General features: G+C 46.0%; 1 protein-coding gene across 1 annotated transcript; it reads left to right on the top strand.

Moving 5' to 3' along the window:
• Positions 1-316: 316 nt before the first annotated feature.
• Positions 317-6,754, top strand: LOC311137939 (transmembrane protein 88-like; the record flags this gene model as incomplete). The annotated part of the gene is made up of 2 exons (XM_084172561.1): positions 317-613; positions 6,527-6,754. The coding sequence occupies 2 exons, from the start codon at positions 317-319 to the stop codon at positions 6,752-6,754; spliced, it is 525 nt and encodes a 174-aa protein (XP_084028687.1).
• Positions 6,755-22,606: the final 15,852 nt, after the last annotated feature.

The following is a 22,606-nucleotide window of genomic DNA, read 5'->3' as shown; positions in this document are numbered from 1 at the left end:
CATGCATTAGTCATATTTCATCATCACAGCTCAGGCAGCTTTAAACCAAATACATAGTACATTTGTTCTCTGTGTTAAAGTCTGTTTTAGAGCTGTTCATCAAACATCACTTTAGTCACAAAGTTGTGTGGTGGTCCATGACATCCCAGTGGTAAAGGCATCAACGTTTTGGGAAATATAGAACAAGTGATTGTAGGAAAATAGGATTATACCACATCCATGAAGAATGACATTCTCCTGCTGATAACACTACATGGTTAAATGTATCAATTTATTCCTACTGTCTCCCTCCCTCCCTCTCTCTCTCTCTATCAGGATGTGTGGGGTGGACGTGGACCTGGACGAGGGGGGCTCAGGCGACGAGGAGAAGGAGCAGCAGGAGTTCTGGGTGGGTGAGAGGGTGAAGATGCTGCCTCCTCCCACGGCCCACAGTGAGGGCAGCGCGTGGGGCACCCGCCGGGGCAGGTGTGGCTGTGTGGCGTGTGGGGTGGGGCTGCTGCTGTGGAATGTGGGTGTGGCCCTGGTGTGTGTCCTGGTCCTGGTGGCCGTGTTTGCCCTGGTCTTGCTGCCCGCCTCACTGCTGCTCTACGCCGGCTTCCTCTGCCACTCACGGGTAAGTAGTGGCCCGCTCATAGCGCCACTCAAAGTCTCTAACACAAACATCAGAATCTTGTGGTTAGAATTCCAGCCAATTGACAGCCATTTCCTGTAGCTTGGTAGGATTTCATCTCAGAATTGAGGTCACAGAGCGTCTCCAGTCAAATCAGAGCCGCTCCCAGTCTCCCACCCCTGGTTAATATGTGACCTGATGCTGAGCTCTACACTGGCTCACTCTGCCACAGAACCACACAAGAATCATGATCATTGATTGGCTCTGAGGTTGAGCCCTGTAACCCACGGCAACCCTTTAAACAGCTTATTTGCATTTGGAACTAAAATAACCTTTACGTAATAAGAACCCCACTAGTGGATGACTGTCTGCCGTGCTCCAACATGAAGGTGTTTGAAGGTGTTTCAACATGAGTTTACATGAAAGATTCCTTCCTGCTACACCCTACCCCAACACAGTAAAAGTATACCGGGCATGCCCAAGTATCTAACGCATGGTAGGATTCAGTTCTTGTTGTGCATGGCATCGACATCGAGAACACCCTGGACCAGAGGCAAACAGACACAGCCTTAGGGTGGGACAGGATGTTGAGGTTCAAGTATCTGTCCAAGTGGGAGTATGTAGAGTATGAAGAGTATGGGGGCAAGCACAGAACTCTGGGGCAAACCCTGTGTGACTTCAGCACCGGCTCTGGGAACACCCTGGATCAGGGGCAGACAGACACCCCTACATTTCTGGGTAAGATATGACGTCCCTGCCAACCCCTGTCAGCCTCACCCTTCTTTAGACATCCCCCAGAAGCTGACATCACTTCATTGGCCTATTATACTACAGTATATTACTCAATCCCAAATGAATGAGAAAGGTAGGCATATTGCTGGATGCATCTTGGCAAAATACCACTTTTAAGGACTCAATGGAAAAGTCCACACAAAAACTATCTTTTAGTATGTTTCATTAGTCCACTGTTGATACAATCCCAAAATGTTTTACATGTCAGCAATCAAGTTTTCAAGATATAGAACATTCAAAATACAGAAAGTGTCAGAGTATGATGCATTTTGCATGCAAAAGGAAAATAATCCTGCAGCAACAGGAAATGTGAATTATTATGTGGATTATAATTAATTGACTTTTTTATTAGGGGTTGATACATTTTTCGTACGGGAAAATCAAGTCTGAAATTTCAAAGTGGAAATGACAAACTTCAGATGCCTTTTTAAACCTCAATTAAACTTCAAGTTTTACATTTCCTGCATTACAGGAAAGTTTTCCTGGAATCTGTATTTTCCTTTAAAGATGCTTTATAAAGCTTTTGTATAATTTCAGCCAGTAGTTTTGAAAGTAGTGCTCACAAGCCAAAACGGGTACCCGGAAACTGTGCATAATTGTATACTACGTCATCCATTTTGGATGATATGTTACGTCCTGCAAAAAAATACATAAAACAATTCTGTAATCCGTATGATATGTTATCAATTCCAAATCGTACAATATGTTATGGATTTGTAAGTGCTTAAGATCCCGTTCAATCTCTTTAACACGTCTGACAAACTTTAAGACCACCTTTAAGAACAGGTGGACTGTGTCTAAAACAGGATTATGATGTGCAATCTGAGGTGGTCCTCTTTAGACACGTCATGAGGACCAGATTCATGGCGCGGACACATCAGTAAACGCTATCAGTCTCATAATGATGCCAAAGTGTCCTCTAAGATCTACAGCTGTTGCCCTTGGCGAAAAGTAAACCCCCCAAATCACCTTCTGACAGCGATCTGCGGTCATATTTCTTCAGCTCCTCATCTGGTAGAGTTGGCGCCGTGCCAGGTGGCCTTGCTTGTCTCCATTATTGATGTTACAGTAAAATGTGTCTCTGTTGTATTTTGTCTGCCTTTTACTGCCATTTGCTAGCTTTTTTGACATTTGGCAGAAGTTTGTGTATGATCAAACACACTGATTGCTCTTTCTTTGGAAAGTTGCCTTTAATTAAATCAATAGCAATTGATTCTTAATGTCTTAAAAGTGTTTTGAAGACACTGGTATTTTCAAGACGTCTTCATTAGTGATGGCTGGGGAGGAGGCACCATTACACAGAAGGTGAGTGGTATGTGTAATGTGTAGCCTAATAGTATGTTGTGAACAGTACTATATATATAATACAACAAGTGCCAGTATAGACACTTGCTGCCTGCCAGAGATGGGGATGTCAATCAACAGTTGGAGAAGTGAAGGATGGGACAGTGAGAGAGGATATCCATGACAAGACATGATTGTTGAATTAGTGGCAGTTAGTCCCCAGCTGGGCCCAGGACTATGCTGACAAGACAGAAAGAGTGAAGTGGAGAAAATGTGTGTGTGTGTGCACGTGCGTGTGCGTGTTGTTGTATTTATAGTTGATGATGGGCTCGAGGTTGCAGCGTTCAGTCGAGGTGGGTGGGGAAATTCCTCTTGAAAATGCTGACAATGAGAGAATTCTATGCCAGTGTCACGTTCGTTGACAGATGAAGCGGACCAAGGCGCAGCGTGATAAGCGTACATTCTTTATTTGTAGTACACACACGAACCAAAACAATAAACAAACGATACGTGAAGTCCTAGGTTACAACACAAACCTTTCGGAACAAGATCCCACAATAAACTAGTGAAAACAGGCTACCTAAGTATGGTCCCCAATCAGAGACAACGAACTACAGCTGCCTCTGATTGGGAACCACCCTGGCCAACATAGATCAAAACGAACTAGAACCAAAAACATAGAAAACAAAACATAGAAAATCCACACCCTGGCTCAACATATAAGAGTCCCCAGAGCCAGGGCGTGACAGCCAGAGGGATCTTATAGAATGTAGCCCTAAAGAGAACACACTGAGTGTATTTGAGTGTTTGTGTACTTGTATGTACTGTAAGTATTTTTGTGTGTGCACGTGCGTGTCTGTCTGTCTGTGTCTGTCCCTCTCTGTGTATCTGTATCTCTCTGTCTTCCCTCTTGCTGACAGTGTCTGTATATTAACTCAGCAAAAAAAGAAACATCCTCTGCGTCCTCTGTCAACTGCGTTTATTTTCAGCAAACTTAACATGTGTAAATATTTGTATGAACATAACAAGATTCAACAACTGAGACATAAACTGAACAAGTTCCACAGACATGTGACTAACAGAAATTGAAAAATGTGTCCCTGAACAAAGGGGGGGTCAAAATCAAAAGTAACAGTCAGTATCTGGTGTGGCCACCAGCTGCATTAAGTACTGCAGTGCATCTCCTCCTCTCACAGTTCTTGCTGTGAGATGTTACCCCACTCTTCCACCAAGGCACCTGCAAGTTCCCAGACATTTCTGGGGGTAATGGCCCTTGCCCTCACCCTCCGATCCAACAGGTCCCAGACGTGCTCAAGGGGATTGAGATCTGGGCTCTTCGCTGGCCATGGCAGAACACTGACATTCCTGTCTTGCAGGAAATCACGCACAGAACGAGCAGTATGGCTGGTGGTATTGTCATGCTGGAGGGTCATGTCAGGATGAGCCTGCAGGAAGGGTACCACATGAGGGAGGAGGATTTCTTCCCTGCAACGCACAGTGTTGAGATTGCCTGCAGTGACAACAAGCTCAGTCCGATCATGCTGTGACACACTGCTCCAGACCATGACGGACCCTCCACCTCCAAATCGATCCCGCTCCAGAGTACAGGCCTCGGTGTAACGCTCATTCCTTCAATGATAAACGCGAATCCGACCATCACCCCTGGTGAGACATAACCGCAACTTCTCAGTGAAGAGCACTTTTTGCCAGTCCTGTCTGGTCCAGTGACGGTAGGTTTGTGCCCATAGGCGACGTTGTTGCCGGTGATGTCTGGTGAGGACCTGCCTTACAACAGGCCTACAAGCCCTCAGTCCAGCCTCTCTCAGCCTATTGTGGACAGTCTGAGCACTGATGGAGGGATTGTGTGTTCCTGGTGTAACCCGGGCAGTTGTTGTTGCCATCCTGTACCTGTCCCGCAGATGTGATGTTTGGATGGACCGATCCTGTGCAGGTGTTGTTACACGTGGTCTGCCACTGCGAGGACGATCAGCTGTCCATCCTGTCTCCCTGTAGCGCTGTCTTAGGCATCTCACAGTACGGACATTGCAATTTATTGCCCTGGCCACATCTGCAGTCCTCATGCCGCCTTGCAGCATGCCTAAGGCACATTCACACAGATGAGCAGGGACCCTGGGCATCTTTCTTTAGGTGTTTTAGTCAGTAGAAAGGCCTCTTTAGTGTCCTACGTTTTCATAACTGTGACCTTAATTGCCTACCTTCTGTAAGCTGTTACTGTCTTAACGACAGTTCCACGGGTGCATGTTCATTAACTGTTTATGGCTCATTGAACAAGCATGGGAAACAGTGTTTAAACCCTTTACAATGAAGATCTGTGAAGTTATTTAGATTTTTATGAATTATCTTTGAACAGGGTCCTGAAAAAGGGACTTTCTTTTTTTGCTGAGTTTAGTACACTATGTATACAAAAGTATGTGGACACCCCTTCAAATTAGTGGATTTGGCTATTTCAGCCACACCCGTTGCTGACAGGTGTATAAAATCGAGCGCACAGCCATACAATTTACATAGACAAATATTGGCAGTAGAATGGCCTTACTGAAGAGCTCAGTGACTTTCAACGTGGCACCATCATAGGATGCCACCTTCACAGAAAGATTGGGACCACCGAGTGCTGAAGCGCGTAGTGTGTAAAAATCGTCTTTCCTCGGTTGCAACACTCACTACCGAGTTCCAAACTGCTTCTGGAAGCAACGTCAGCACAAGACCTGTTCTTCAGGAGCTTCATGAAATAGGTTTCAATGGCCGAGCAGCCGCACACAAGCCTAAGATCACCATGCACAATGCCAAGCGTCGGCTGGAGTGGTGTAAAGCTCACCACCATTGGACTCTGGAGCAGTGGAAACGCGTTCTCTGGAGTGATGAATCATGCTTCACCACTTTAGCAGTCTGACGGACAAATCTGGGTTTGGCGGACGCCAGGAGAACGCTACCTTCCCCAATACATAGTGCCAACTGTAAAGTTTGGTGGAGGAGGAATAATGGTCAGGCTGTTTTCATAGTTCGGGCTAGGCCCCTTAGTTCCAGTGAAGGGAAATCTTAAGTTCTCGCAGTAATGTTCCAACATCTAGTGGAAAGCTTTCACAGAAGAGTGGAGGCTGTTATAGCAGCAAAGGGGGGACCAACTCCATATTAATGGCCATGATTTTGGAATGAGATGTTCGATGAGCAGGTCTCCACATATTTTTGGTCATGTAATGTATGTCACCGATTAGCATTGCTCACAGGTTTTTAATCAAGTTTAGAAAGCAGAGCAGGGGCTCCACCCTTATTTCTATCTGTCTCTCTGACTGTCTCTCTCGTCTCATTCCAGTTTCTCTCTCCATCTTCCTCCCTCTCTCTCTCACCGTCCCTCTCTCTATCTCTCTCCCTCTCTCTATCTCTCTCCCTCCCGCTCTCTCTCACCCTCTCTCTCTCTATCTCTCTCCCTCTCCATTTCTGTGGCGCTCACAGGTGATTGACAGCCTAGGGATTGTATTGGCAGCTCTGGGCTGCTTCTTATCTGAACAGTGAACAGTGGAGGGAAACTGGGAAAGAGTCTGTCACACACCCCAGTACCTTCCGTCTTATGGTCCCTCCCGTGTACACACACACACACACACACACACACACACACACACACACACACACACACACACACACACACACACACACACACACACTCTCCCTCCCCCTCAGTTCTGTTCAGTTAAACTAAAGTACAAATATTTGCTTCACTAACAAAAACAACTCAGAAACACGTACTGCATCAATAGAATTGTCCCTATCACTGGAGTGTGTTTCTGTCTGGACGTAACATTAGTCTACGTTCTACCCCCGCAGGTCCTAGATTCCCCCTCTCCTATCTGCCGTTACCTCGACGATAACAGCTGCTCCGCCCTCATCATCCTGGGCTTCGTGATGATGTCACCGCTGGTGGTGGTGGCGGCGGCCATCTTCTGTGGGCTGCTCCGGAGGCTGCGACTCCTGCTGCTGTTTCAGCCAATAACAGGCGCATGGTACCGTGGGAGGTGCTTGGACTGGGGAGGCGATGTCCGTGCCTGGGTCTGATTGGACCAACGCTCTAATAAACCAGTGTTGAAAGAGTTCAATAGGTCAACAGTCAAGAGAGAATCGAGTCCTGGAGAATCGCGGTGTCAATGTATTTTCTGTCCTATTCAACTGTAATGAATGTCATACAATCAAATGGATACCATGTAAACCAGTCCATTTGTTTAAAGACTGAGAGCTTTACATGTGGAACAGGCAGTGGCTATAGGGCTGTTGCTGGTCAGAGAGGAAACAGTGGAGGTAAGGGTGGGATATACTAGCAGCTCTTCTCTGTTGATTTGTATTGGTTATGTATATTGATCTATTTTCAATTGTCTGCTAACTTATATGGTTATGAATCTTGACGTAGCAGAAAAATGACTTACAGTATTGTATAAACTGTCACTCAAATGTCTAGAATGGAAGGAAAATATGTTTACAAGTGAACTTCTTTTGCAGATTTTTTTAATTTTATTGATTTAATTATTTTCACCACCTGGTAAAAGTGCCATGAAAGCTACCTCGATGTAAGTAGAGTTCATAAAAGTAGCCTAGGTTGCTCTACATCAGTCATGTGTGAATGGGATGAGACAGAATTGTAGCCCTTTCTTTTTCTGTTGTGTTTGCTTTCTGTTTTTGTTTTTTTGTTTAGTATATTGGCATATTTACTTGCAATTGGAGTGTAACTATTCATTTTGCACAAAAAAAAATCATTCTGATGTGTTTATACAAAGCCGTCATTACTCATTTTGTACTTATCAGATCCTACCAACATTACATTTCTATGTACCTGGTAATTGACTTATATGTAAACGCATTTATGTTAATTCCCCTTAATTGCGGCCACTGTAAAAGGAATTGGAGCTGAAATGCCAAGTCTTTGATCTGTCTATCTGTGGGTCTTTTTCTAATGGCTGATAACGTCTCCAAGGATTGAATTAAAAGATAGTAGAGGCTAATTGGGAGGACTCTTAGTTCAAATAGAGATACAGTTTTAAATCCATGGACATTTCACTGTAATTATCTCACATAGATCTGCATATGATGTGTGGTATGATTCATATCAGATAATGTCCAGACATTCCTCAATCTGCTCCTGAGAGCCAGTGTGGTTCTATGTGATATTATTTAATAGAGTGTCTCTCTTCCTCCCAACATGGTCTACTACTTTGAAGTCATTACTCAATAGTATGCTAATCGCTAATCATTAGAGATCTAAAGACGTTGCTCACGGAAAGATGGCATCCAGTAGTCATGTTGTCTGAGGTAGACACACACACACACACACACACACACACACACACACACACACACACACACATTTACAGAGTGTACAGAGCATAAGCACCCAACCAAAAATCACCATCTCATAACTTAGCTATAAATGTTAATCAACTTAAATTATTACTTTAAGTGAATTGAACTCAATACACTCTACTTCTTGAACTATGAACTATATCAGAACAGTTGATGGTTGTAGCCAATCCACATTCTGTAAATTGATGTTATTGAAGAATAAACCTGTTGACATACTGGTGTTGATGTTGCCTCTTACTCTCTCCTGTTACACACACTTGAAGCATTAATGGTGATAGAGGGAGTGCCAGTACAGTGGGTGTGCAGTGGAATGACTCACTCTGCCTGGGAGAGGGTTTGATAGTCATCTCCAGACTCCTCATCAAACTTCAAACTCTCCAACTTCAGATGTACTGACTAGTGCATGCACTTATTCATTTCCCCCTGATGTGGCCAGATGAATCGGGGTTTAATGTAACCCATTTTCACACGGCAGCACAATAGACTGTTTTAGTTTTTTATTAACTCAGGCCATTACTGTAAAACAGGACATATTTCAAGTAAACATTTTAAAGTAGCCTGCTTCTCTTACTCAATTACTATGTATGAACTGAATTAAGGACATGCTGTGCACTGTGTTTAGAAATGTAAAGCCAATACTAGGGATTTTCTCTGAATACATGTATATATTTTTTTGTCACCCCTTTACCTAGACCCCACACTGATTTGTCACCATAACGATAGAGTCATATTGAGCTGTTGCATGGCAACAAAATTATATGAGAAGACATTTGCGGTAATGAAGATGGTGAATTTGAAGCTGGAGATCTTAATTTGACCTATATTGTCACAGCAAAATAATCCTGCAGCAACAGGACTTGAACGTTTGTCAATAATGTTGCTTGATCAGTGCTTAGGCTATTAGCTGGCCAAGAGTAGGCTACATGAAAAGTGCAATACTGTTAATATAAATCAAATCAAATCAAATGTTATTTGTCACATACACGTGTTTAGCAGATGTTATAGCGGGTGTAGCGAAATGCTTGTGCTTCTAGCTCCGACAGTGCAGTAATATCTAACAAGTAATATCTAACAATTTCACAACATATACCCAATACACACAAAACTAGTAAGGAATGTAATTTAAGAATATATATAGGTAGCTTAGTGGTTAAGAGCATTGTGCCAGTAACCGAAAGGTTGCTGGTTCTAATCCCCGAGCCGACTAGGTGAAAAATCTGTCGATGTGCCCTTGAGCAAGGCACTTAACCCTAATTGCTCCTGTAAGTCGCTCTGGATAAGAGCGTCTGCTAAAAAAATGTAAAAAAATGTAATGGAAAAGCAATGACAGAGCGGCATGGACTAAGATACAGTAGAATATTATAGAATAGTATATACATATGAGATGAGTAGGACAAGATATGTAAACATTATTAAAGTGACTAGTGTTCCATTTCTTAAAGTGGCCAGTGATTTCAATAGGCAGCAGCAGCCTCTAATGTGCTAGTGATGGCTATTTAACAGTCTGATGGCCTTGAGATAGAAGCAGTTTTTCATTCTCTCGGTTCCAGCTTTGATGCACCTGTACAGACCTCGCCTTCTAGATGATAGCGGGGTGAACAGGCAGTGGCTCGGGTGGTTGATGTCCTTGATGATCTTTTTGGCCTTCCTGTGACATCGGGTGATGTATGTGTCTTGGAGGGTGGGTAGTTTGCCCCCGGTAATGTGTTCGGCAGACCGCACCACCCTCTGGAGAGCCCTGCGGTTGCGGGCGGTGCAGTTGCTGTACCAGGCAGTGATACAGCCCAACAGGATGCTCTCAATTGTGCATCTGTAAAAGTTTGTGAGGGTTTTAGGTGCCAAGTCGAATTTCTTCAGGCTCCTGAGGTTGAAGATGCTCTGTTGCGCCTTCTTCACCACACTGTCTGCGTAGGTGGACCATTTCAGTTTGTTGGTGATGTGTACGCCAAGGAACATGAAGCTTTCCACCTTCTCCACTGCGGTTTCGTCATTGTTGGTAATCAAGCCTACTACTGTTGTGTCGTCTGCAAACTTGATGATTGAGTTGGAGGCGTGCTTGGCCACACAGTCATGGGTGAACAGGGAGTACAGGTGGGGGCTGAGCATGCATCCTTGTGGGGCCCCAGTGTTGAGGATCCTTCACCACCTGGGGGCGGCCCGTCAGGAAGTCCAGGACCCAGTTGCACAGGGCGGGGTTCAGACCCAGGGCCTCGAGCTTAATGATGAGCTTGGAGGGTACTATGGTGTTGAATGCTGAGCTATAGTCAATGAGCAGCATTCTTACATAGGTATTTCTCTTGTCCAGATGGGATAGGGCAGTGTGATTGCGCTTGCATCGTCTGTGGATCTATTGGAGCGGAAAGCAAATTGAAGTGGGTCTAGGGTGACAGGTAAGGTAGAGGTGATATGATCCTTGACTAGTCTCTCAAAGCACTTCATGATGACAGAGGTGAGTGCTACGGGGCGATAGTCATTTAGTTCAGTTACCTTTGATTTTTTGGGTACAGGAACAATGGTGGCCATCTTGAAGCATGTGGGAACAGCAGACTGGGAAAGGGAGAGATTGAATATGTCCGTAAACACACCAGCCAGCTGGTCTGCGCATGCTCTGAGGACGCGGCTAGGGATGCCGTCTGGGCCGGCAGCCTTGCGAGGGTTAACATGCTTAAATGTCTTAATCACGTCGGCCACGGAGAAGGAGAGGCCACAGTCCTTGGTAGTGGGCCTATTCGGTAGCACTGTATTATCCTCAAAGCGGGCGAAGAAGGTGTTTAGCTTGTCTGGAACCGAGACGTCGGTGTCGGCGACGTGGCTGGTTTTCCTTTTGTAGTCCGTGATTGTCTGTAGACCCTGCCACATACGTCTCGTGTCTGAGCCGTTGAATTGCGACTCCACTTTGTCTCTATACTGATGTTTTTCCAGTTGAATTGCCTTGCGGAGTGAGTAGCTACACTGTTTGTATTCTGCCATATTCCCAGTCACCTTGACATGGTTAAATGCGGTGGTTCGCGCTTTCAGTTTTGCGCGAATGCTGTCATCTATCCACGGTTTCTGGTTAGGGTAGGTTTTAATAGTCACAGTGGGCACAACATCACCTATACACTTCCTGATAAACTCAGTCACCGTTTCAGTGTATTCGTCTAGATTATTTTCGCAAGCTACCCGGAACATATCCCAGTCCGCGTGATCAAAACAATCTTGAAGCGTGGATTCCGATTGGTCAGATCAGCGTTGAATAGTCCTTAGCACGGGTATTTCCTGTTTGAGTTTCTGCCTATAGGAAGGGAGGAGCAAAATGGAGTCGTGGTCAGGTTTGCCGAAAGGAGGGCGGGGGAGGGCCTTATAACCCTCCCGGAAGTTCGAATAGCAATGGTTGAGGATTTTAGCAGCGCGAGTACAACAGTCGATATGTTGATAGAACTTCGGCAGCCTAGTCCTCAAATTTGCTTTGTTTTAAATCCCCGGCTACAATAAATGCAGCCTCAGGATATGTGGTTTCCAGTTTGCATAAAGTCCAGTGAAGTTCTTTGAGGGCCGTCGTGGTATCGGCTTGAGGGGGGATGTACACGGCCGTGACTATAACCGAAGAAAATTCTCTTGGGAGATAATACGGTCGGCATTTGATTGTGAGGTATTCTAGGTCGGGTGAACAAAAGGACTTGAGTTCCTGTATGTTACTACAATTACACCATGAGTCGTTAATCATGAAACACACACCTCCGCCCTTCTGCTTCCCGGAGATATACAGTGGGGGAAAAAAGTATTTAGTCAGCCACCAATTGTGCAAGTTCTCCCACTTAAAAAGATGAGAGAGGCCTGTAATTTTCATCATAGGTACACGTCAACTATGACAGACAAAATGAGAATTTTTTTTCCAGAAAATCACATTGTAGGATTTTTAATGAATTTATTTGCAAATTATGGTGGAAAATAAGTATTTGGTCACCTACAAACAAGCAAGATTTCTGGCTCTCACAGACCTGTAACTTCTTCTTTAAGAGGCTCCTCTGTCCTCCACTCGTTACCTGTATTAATGGAACCTGTTTGAACTTGTTATCAGTATAAAAGACACCTGTCCACAACCTCAAACAGTCACACTCCAAACTCCACTATGGCCAAGATCAAAGAGCTGTCAAAGGACACCAGAAACAAAATTGTAGACCTGCACCAGGCTGGGAAGACTGAATCTGCAATAGGTAAGCAGCTTGGTTTGAAGAAATCAACTGTGGGAGCAATTATTTGTAAATGGAAGACATACAAGACCACTGATAATCTCCCTCGATCTGGGGCACCACGCAAGATCTCACCCCGTGGGGTCAAAATGATCACAAGAACGGTGAGCAAAAATCCCAGAACCACACGGGGGGACCTAGTGAATGACCTGCAGAGAGCTGGGACCAAAGTAACAAAGCCTACCATCAGTAACACACTACGCCGCCAGGGACTCAAATCCTGCAGTGCCAGACGTGTCCCCCTGCTTAAGCCAGTACATGTCCAGGCCCGTCTGAAGTTTGCTAGAGTGCATTTGGATGATCCAGAAGAGGATTGGGAGAATGTCATATGGTCAGATGAAACCAAAATATAACTTTTTGGTAAAAACTCAACTCGTCGTGTTTGGAGGACAAAGAATGCTGAGTTGCATCCAAAGAACACCATACCTACTGTGAAGCATGGGGGTGGAAACATCATGCTTTGGGGCTGTTTTTCTGCACAGGGACCAGGACGACTGATCCGTGTAAAGGAAAGAATGAATGGGGCCATGTATCGTGAGATTTTGAGTGAAAACCTCCTTCCATCAGCAAAGGCATTGAAGATGAAACGTGGCTGGGTCTTTCACCATCACAATGATCCCAAACACACCTCCCAGGCAACGAAGGAGTGGCTTCGTAAGAAGCATTTCAAGGTCCTGGAGTGGCCTAGCCAGTCTCCAGATCTCAACCCCATAGAAAATCTTTGGAGGGAGTTGAATGTCCGTGTTGCCCAGCGACAGCCCCAAAACATCACTGCTCTAGAGGAGATCTGCATGGAGGAATGGGCCAAAATACCAGCAACAGTGTGTGAAAACCTTGTGAAGACTTACAGAAAACGTTTGACCTGTGTCATTGCCAACAAAGGGTATATAACAAAGTATTGAGAAACTTTTGTTATTGACCAAATACTTATTTTCCACCATAATTTGCAAATAAATTCATAAAAAATCCTACAATGTGATTTTCTGGATTTTTTTTCTCATTTTGTCTGTCATAGTTGACGTGTACCTATGATGAAAATTACAGGCCTCTCTCATCTTTTTTAGTGGGAGAACTTGCACAATTGGTGGCTGACTAAATACTTTTTTTCCCCACTGTATTTATTCCTGTCTGCGCGATGAACTGAGAACCCATCTGGCTGGACTGATTTTGACAGAATATCCCAAGAGAGCCATGTTTCCGTGAAACAAAGTATGTTACAGGCCTTGATGTCTATAACTGTGTGTTAGTGTGGGGTTTCAGTTAATTTATGTAAATCACGAAGGTCATCTGCATTTCCTGCGGTACAGGAAATTTCTAAGCAACAAAATAGTGATAAAATTAAGATCCTACACCTGTACAGATGTCGGATCTTAATATGACCCATTTCATTGCAGGATAAAAATATTCCTTCAGCAGGAAGATTTTAATATTTAAAATCGACGCCAGGTGGCAGCTGGAAGCGGTATTTGTAGTCAGTTCAAGTAGCCTATGTAGGCTACGTGCAGGCTACAGCGCATCTCGTGCGAATTAGTATGTGGATTATAATAAATGGGCAATATTTGTAGAGGGTAGATGTCTTTTTCGTTAGGGAAAATCAGTTTGTTTTTTTGATCAACTGTTGTATTATATGTTCAAAACAAGCAATAGGCAAAATAAATTAATGGCTATCTCAGTGTCTGTGTGGTCCAGTGGGTACAGCCGCTGACAAAGGCACACATTTGCCAGAGTAGGCATGGGTTTGAATCCGGTCCCTTTTCATTTTTGGAGGAACTAGTAGGCTACTTTTCCGGTTACTCTCTGTGAGCTGTACTTGTACTCTTACTCAAGTAATTTCTAAAGGAAGTAACTGACTTCTTACTCTGTTACATTTAACCAAATCACTTTAGTTACACAGATTTATATTATTATATCGTTGCTGTCGGATGAAAACCTCCTAGCCAAATGTTGTGATTTTTTTATTTTTTTTATTTTTTACATGAATCGAAACTATTGGTTCCCCTTTAACATCTGTATGAACATTTCACAACCCCTTGACCAATGACATGTATTACAAATAGCTTGTCATCAAGACTCTTTAAGTCCATTGGCTCTCAAAGATGTGAGTCAAACTCAGTTTTAGCTCCACCTGGGTTAGCCTAAGCTACCATGTAGCTAGCTAATGTTAGCTAGATCAACGGGTCAGTCCACTGCAGCATCCTCCCACACATTGCTCTCTCTCACTTTGTGTGTGTGTGTGTGTGTGTAAATGTCATTCTGTTTTTATGACAAGGCCTATAAGCACCTCTGTCATACAGTCAGTGTATCATCACAGTAAGCTTTTTGTGCCATATAGAAATCAAGATTTGTTTTGTGTGTGTCTTTTTATTCACATCTTGTATAGGCACAACCGAGGGGGGAGGTTGGAAGAGAAGGAGGATGGAGTGTAACTCCGGTTTTGTCTAGAAGGGATAAAACTTTTGTCAAAAATGTACTTTTCTTAGCAGGTTAGGATAATTAACGTAGCAGGTTAGGAGGAGAAGGTTAAGGTTATGAAGAGGGTTAGGGTTAGCTAAAATGCAAAAAAAATCTACTTTTGACGTCAATTTAATTCCATTGTGAAATGTGTTTGATTTGCATACTAGTAACATTACATTTACATTTACATTTTAGTCATTTAGCAGACGCTCTTAACCAGAGCGACTTACAGGAGCAATTAGGGTTAAGTGCCTTGCTCAAGGGCACATTAACGTCATTTAGCAGACGCTCTTAGCCAGAGCGACTCACAAATTGGTGCGTTCACCCTATAGCCAGTGGGATAACCACTTTACAATTTGGGGGGGGGGGGGGGGGTTAGAAGGAATACTTTATCCTATCCCAGGTATTCCTTAAAGAGGTGGGGTTTCAAATGTCTCCGGAAGGTGGTGAGTGACTCCGCTGTCCTGGCGTCGTGAGGGAGCTTGTTCCACCATTGGGGTGCCAGAGCAGCGAACAGTTTTGACTGGGCTGAGCGGGAGCTATGCTTCCGCAGAGGAAGGGGAGCCAGCAGGCCAGAGGTGGATGAACGCAATGTCCTCGTTTGGGTGTAGGGACTGATCAGAGCCTGAAGGTACAGAGGTGCCGTTCCCCTCACTGCTCCATAGGCAAGCACCATGGTCTTGTAGCGGATGCGAGCTTCAACTGGAAGCCAGTGGAGTGTGCGGAGGAGGGGGGTGACGTGAGAGAACTTGGGAAGGTTGAACACCAGACGGGCTGCGGCATTCTGGATGAGTTGTAGGGGTTTAATGGCACAGGCAGGGAGCCCAGCCAACAGCGAGTTGCAGTAGTCCAGACGGGAGATGACAAGTGCCTGGACCAGGACCTGCGCCGCTTCCTGTGTAAGGCAGGGTCGCACTCTCCGAATGTTGTAGAGCATGAACCTGCAGGAGCGGGTCACCGCCTTGATGTTGGCGGAGAACGACAGGGTGTTGTCCAGGGTCACGCCTAGGCTCTTCGCACTCTGGGAGGAGGACACAGCGGAGTTGTCAACCGTGATGGCGAGATCATGGAACGGGCAGTCCTTCCCCGGGAGGAAGAGCAGCTCCGTCTTGCCAGGGTTCAGCTTGAGGTGGTGATCCGTCATCCATACTGATATGTCTGCCAGACATGCAGAGATGCGATTCGCCACCTGGTTATCAGAAGGGGGAAAGGAGAAGATTAGTTGTGTATCGTCAGCGTAGCAATGATAGGAAAGGCCATGTGAGGATATGACAGAGCCAAGTGACTTGGTGTATAGGGAGAAAAGGAGAGGGCCCAGAACCGATCCCTGGGGGACACCAGTGGTGAGAGCACGTGGTGCGGAGACAGCTTCCCGCCACGCCACTTGGTAGGAGCGACCGGTCAGGTAGGACGCAATCCAGGAGTGAGCCGCGCCGGAGATGCCCATCTCGGAGAGGGTGGAGAGGAGGATCTGATGGTTCACAGTATCAAAGGCAGCAGACAGGTCTAGAAGGACAAGAGCAGAGGAGAGAGAGTTAGCTTTAGCAGTGCGGAGAGTCTCCGTGACACAGAGAAGAGCAGTCTCAGTTGAATGACCAGTCCTGAAACCTGATTGGTTTGGATCAAGAAGGTCATTCTGAGAGAGATAGCAAGAGAGTTGGCTAAAGACGGCACGCTCAATAGTTTTGGAAAGAAAAGAAAGAAGGGATACTGGTCTGTAGTTGTTGACATCAGTGGGGTCGAGTGTTGGTTTTTTGAGAAGGGGAGTAACTCTCGCTCTCTTGAAGACGGAAGGGACATGGCCAGCGGTCAAGGATGAGTTGATCAGCGAGGTGAGGTAGGGGAGAAGGTCACCGGAGATGGTCTGGAGAAGGGAGGAGGGGATGGGGTCAAGCGGGCAGGTTGTTGGGCGGCCTGCAGTCACAAGTCGCAGGATTTTATCTGGAGAGAGAGGGGAGAAAGAAGTCAAAGCATAGGGTAGGGCAGTGTGAGCAGGACCAGCAGTGTCATTAGACTTAACAAACGAGGATCGGATGTCGTCAACCTTCTTTTCAAAGTGGTTGACGAAGTCATCCACAGAGAGAGAGGAGGGGGGGGGGGGGAGGATTCAGGAGGGAGGAAAATGTGGCAAAGAGCTTCCTAGGGTTAGAGGCAGATGCTTGGAATTTAGAGTGGTAGAAGGTGGCCTTAGCAGCAGAAACAGATGAAGAAAATGTAGAGAGGAGGGAGTGAAAAGATGCCAGGTCGGCAGGGAGTTTAGTTTTCTTCCATTTCCGCTCCGCTGCCCGGAGCTCTGTTCTGTGAGCTCGCAATGAGTCATCAAGCCACGGAGCTGGAGGGGAGGACCGAGCCGGCCGGGAGGATAGGGGACACAGAGAGTCAAAGGATGCAGAAAGGGAGGAGAGGAGGGTTGAGGAGGCAGAATCAGGAGATTGGAGGGAGAAGGATTGAGCAGAGGGAAGAGATGATAGGATGGAAGAGGAGAGAGTAGTGGGAGAGAGAGAGCGAAGGTTGCGGCGGCGCATTACCATCTGTGTAGGGGCAGAGTGAGTAGTGTGGGAGGAGAGTGAGAGAGAAAAGGAAACAAAGTAGTGGTCGGAGACATGAAGGGGAGTTGCAGTGAGATTAGTAGAGGAGCAGCATCTAGTGAAGATGAGGTCAAGCGTATTGCCTGCCTTGTGAGTAGGGGGGGACGGTGAGAGGGTGAGGTCAAAAGAGGAGAGGAGTGGAAAGAAGGAGGCAGAGAGAAATGAGTCAAATGTGGACATAGGGAGGTTGAAGTCCCCCAAAACTGTGAGGGGTGAGCCATCCTCAGGGAAGGAACTTATCAAGGCGTCAAGCTCATTGATGAACTCTCCAAGGGAACCTGGAGGGCGATAGATGACAAGGATATTAAGCTTAAATGGGCTAGTGACTGTGACAGCATGGAATTCAAATGAGGAGATAGACAGATGGGTTAGGGGAAAAATTGAGAATGTCCACTTGGGAGAGATGAGGATTCCTGTACCACCACCCCTCTGACCAGATGCTCTCGGGGTATGCGAGAACACATGGTCAGACGAGGAGAGAGCAGTAGGAGTAGCGGTGTTTTCAGTGGTGATCCATGTTTCCGTCAGCGCCAGGAAGTCGAGGGACTGGAGGTTGGCATAGGCTGGGATGAAGTCAGCTTTGTTGGCAGCAGAACGGCAGTTCCAGAGGCTGCCTGCGACCTGGAACTCCACGTGGGTGGTGCGTGCAGGGACCACCAGGTTGGAGAGGCAGCAGCCACGCGGTGTGGTGCGTTTGTGTAGCCTGTGCAGAGAGGAGAGAACAGGGATAGGCAGAGGCATAGTTGACAGGCTGTAGCAAATGGCTACAAAAATGCAGAGGAGATCGGAATGAAATGGACTAAGCATCTGGGAGCGGAGAGAGCAGGGCCTCCCTCACCAAAAACTTCTACCTCAGAAACTAAAATTGTTTCACTGAACCACCCGAACAAAAAACTCTCCCAACTTCCGCCTTTGGAAATCAGAATTGTTGTGAACCACAGCGGTTCAATGTTTAAAGGAATAGACTCAACCCACTTTGTTCAGCTAGCCAACTATGACACCATAGCCAACTAGCAGACTAGCATCCAATAACAATAACACACCGTTTAGCACCAACACTTGGTCACAACAAACCACCAATACTGTGATAACACACTAAACAGATCATTCGTGTCTGTGTCAAGTTCCTTTCATGACGCAGCAATGATTAGACGTTGGCTAGCTAGGACAAGTATATTGTGGTTAGCTACTACAGTACAGCCAGCTGGTCATGTTGGGTAGCTAGCAATGGCCACTGTGTTGACTCTGTTTGAAGAACGGCTAGCTAGCTAGCTTCGTGCTACAGCCGGCACGGCCGAGGACACTGCCAAGACACAGTAACTACCCACAACAACCCACGAAGCCTAGCTATGACGCCGTAGCCAACCTGCAAGCTAGCATCCATTAGCACACAACTTAGCATCAACACCTGGCCACAACAAACTGCCAAGAGTGTGTCAGCACACCAAACAGACAATTCAAGTCCGTGTCGAGTTCCCTTCACAACGCAGCAAAAAAATAAAAAATTAAACGTTGGAACCAGCTCTCCAGCGTTGCTAATCGTTACCAGTAGCTACCCGCTAGCTAGCTAGCCTCGTGCCTCGATACTAACCTACAACTACCCACGGAAACCTACAATAACAACAGCACCAACCTACAATAAATACAATACCTAACTACAGCTAACTACCTACCTACGATCTAATACATGGTTAAGCAAAAGTTAAACGTTGGCTAGGACTACATTACCATTGGAACCAGCTCTCCAGCGTTGCTAATCGTTACCTGTAGCTACCCGCTAGCTAGCTAGCCTCGTGCCTCGATACTAACCCACAATTACCCACGGAAACCTACAATAACAACAATACTAACCTACAGTAAATACAATACCTAACTACAGCTAACTACCTACCTACGATCTAATACATGGTTAAGCAAAAGTTAAACGTTGGCTAGGACTACATTACCATTGGAACCAGCTCTCCAGCGTTGCTAATCGTTACCAGTAGCTACCCGCTAGCTAGCTAGCCTCGTGCCTCGATACTAACCCACAATTACCCACGGAAACCTACAATAACAACAATACTAACCTACAATAAATACAATACCTAACTACAACATGATTGATAGTGAAATTTCGGTATTGACTGTTGTAACACTTACCTGTTCACACTTGGTGTAAATATTTTAGTATGCATTCACCATCACATGTGATTGAAATTGTAAAATTATTCCAATGTCTCGAGTACCATATACCTTTTTATGAAATAGAGTAGCCTACCTGTGCTGGGGGACATCTGCAAGATGATGCTGGCAGGCTTTAATTATAAATTAATGTCAAATCAATTGCACTAAGTTGTTGTCCTTTAGGTTTGCTGTCACAGTTTATCATAAGGTGTAAAAAATTACTGAACAAAATTTGTGACTAGTACTTAAGTAGTTTTCTGACCTGATACTTTTTTACTCTTACTTGAGTAGTTTCTTAAGAAGGATATTTGTACTTAAAAAAATTACAATATAAGTAACAGGGCTTTTACTTAAGTACAGATTTGTAGTACTCTACCCACCTCTGCAAATTATACATATCCTAACTATAAAATGTGGGCGAGCATCCACACTGGAGGAATGTTTATTGTTCTATAGTAGGCCTACATCTGTCAATCAACTGATGGCCCAAATCAGCTCATCAATTTAGCCAGGGAAACACAAACAGTATATTATTGATTTTCACACCTTTCATTATGTGACTATTGATTGGCTAACGGATAGCCTACAAAATGTAGCCTATAGGAATATAATTAAATAACAAGGGGCCTATTGCAACCATCGATGGCACTAGATTATCACCAACTGAGGTCGTTAAACCATCAATATGTGTTAAATTCACCCGCACAGCTGATCTCAATTGCAACCATTATTGGTCACCTCTACTGCTCCCTAAAAGATGATGTCTGTGTTATCAGAGATCTGTATATAATGACGAGATGCTCATGTCTCCGCCCGAACAATGGGAGTCGTCCCAAAGGCAGGAAGGCAGGCAACAAGCTCAGGTGTGCATATTAAGCTTTTAGAAACGCATTGCACTTATTTTGGCAAGAGTCAGCCCTCTCGTTTCGCCTCTTCCTCTCTGCCTTAGTCCTGCTTGCAACCAAAGTCTTTCAAGATATGTTTGCCCTCTGGTTGGTATTGTCATCAGAACAATTTAGTCCTTTTTGAACAGACTAAGGGAGACGTATCTATTTTTAAAAGCATTCTGTACAATATAGATAAAGTATTTCCTCCTTTACCATGGCAAATCAACTGTGGCAATTTACCCGACACTCAGTAGCAGTGCGTGGGTAAAATCAATGGGGAAGCCAAGCCAGAAAAAACAAGCCATATTACAACCTATGTGTTGTGATAATTGCGTTGTTTGCTCTAAAACCTGCTAATTCATATGCCTTGAGACCGTGATATATAGGCCTAAGGCCGAGACAATAAGAAGACACAGTGGCATAATAAATTCAACCACACCTTTGTTTCATCACAAAACCGGAGAGCAACCTCTGTCTGGTGAAGTCCACAAAGCATATTGGGTGTAACAAACTGTTACATGACCTACAGCATGGTCAAACAAGTTAATGTTTCTGACATTTTAGGACCACTAAACAACTATTGATGTAGAACTGCAGAGACTTACCAGAAGTCGCAAAAAAAACAGGAGCTGCCTTCACTATTCCAGCACCATTTCAACTTCAATATTTCAACATCATCAAATCACCTATGCTTAGTTTAATACAGTGACAACTAAAAGATACCAAAAACAATTTAGTCCAATCAACGTAAGCTACATATGATGTGCCTGTCCATGGTTCTGATTTCTGTGTGTGTGTGTGTGTGTCACGCCCTGACTCAGGGGACGCTTAAATGTTGAGTCAGGGTGTGTATATTCTTTGTTGTGTGTTTTCTATGTTTCGATCTATTATGTGTAGATCTATGTTGGCCGGTGTGGTTCCCAATCAGAGGCAGCTGTAGCTCGTTGTCTCTGATTGGGGATCATACTTAGGCAGCCTATTGGCACTAGTGGGTTGTGGGATCTTGTTCCTTGTAAGGTATGTTGTGTGTGCTACCTTGGACTTCACGTTTCGTTTCCTTTGTTGTTTTGTCGTGTTGTTTATTACTTTAATAAACATGTACGTATATCATGCTGCGCCTTGGTCTGACCCGTCATTCAACGAACGTGACAGAAGATCCCACCAAACGAGGACCAAGCAGCGTGCCCAGGTGGAGCGGATGGCCATGTCACAGGTGGCCAATTTGTGGTCATGGGAGGAGATATTTGCGGGGAAATGACCATGGGCTAAGTTAGATGCCCAGGCAGGAGAGGAGCAACGGCAACACGGAGGAGGCCGGTCGAGGATGAAGCCCGAGCAGCAGCCCCAATAAAAAAATTTGGGAGGGCACACGGGGTGGTTGGCGGAGCCTAGGGTTAGAGCAGAACTCCCCGTACTCACGCGAAGAGGCGTATGACTGGGCAAGCTCTGTGTTATGCGGAGCTACGTACTGTGTCGCCAGTGCGCCGGCACAGTCCTGTACGTCCTGTGCTTGCACCATGCACGTGCCGTGCGAAGATGGGCATCCAGCCAGGACGGGGTGTGCCGGCTCAACGCTCCTGGTCTCCAGTACGCCTCCTTGGTCCCACATATCCTGCGCCAGTTCTACGAACTGTATCGCCAGTGCGCGTGCACAGCCCAGTGCATCCTGTGCCAGCACTCCGCACGTGTAGTGCGAAAGTGGGCAGCCAGCCAGGACGGGTTGTGCCAGCTCTCCGCTCTAGACCTCCAGTCCGCCTCCACAGTCCGGCCCGGCCTGTTCCTGCTCCTCGCACCAAGCCAGTGGTGCGCGTTGCCAGCCCGGCCCGGCCTGTTCCTGCTCCTCGCACCAAGCCAGTGGTGCGCGTCGCCAGCCCGGCCCGGCCTGTTCCTGCTCCTCGCACCAAGCCAGTGGTGCGCGTCGCCAGTCCGGCCGGCCCATTCCTGCCCCTCGCACCAAGCCAGTGGTGCGTGTTCCTAGTCCGGTCCGGCCCGTGCCTGCTCCTCGCACCAGACCAGTGGTGCGTTTGTCCAGTCCGGCACGGCCCGTGCCCGTTCCACCGGTGCCTGGTGCGGCACCGGTCAGCTGCTCCACTCCGGAGTCAGAGCAGTCCGCTCCACCGGTGCCTGATCCAGTTCCGGTCAGCTGTTCCACTCCGGAGCCAGAGCAGTCCGCTCCACCGGTGCCTGATCCAGCTCCGGTCACTGTTCCACTCCGGAGCCAGAGCAGTC

Source organism: Coregonus lavaretus (genome assembly GCF_964263955.1).
Source record: "Coregonus lavaretus genome assembly, chromosome: 12".
NCBI classification, from domain to species: domain Eukaryota; kingdom Metazoa; phylum Chordata; class Actinopteri; order Salmoniformes; family Salmonidae; genus Coregonus; species Coregonus lavaretus.
This window is presented reverse-complemented; position numbering and strand designations above follow the sequence as displayed.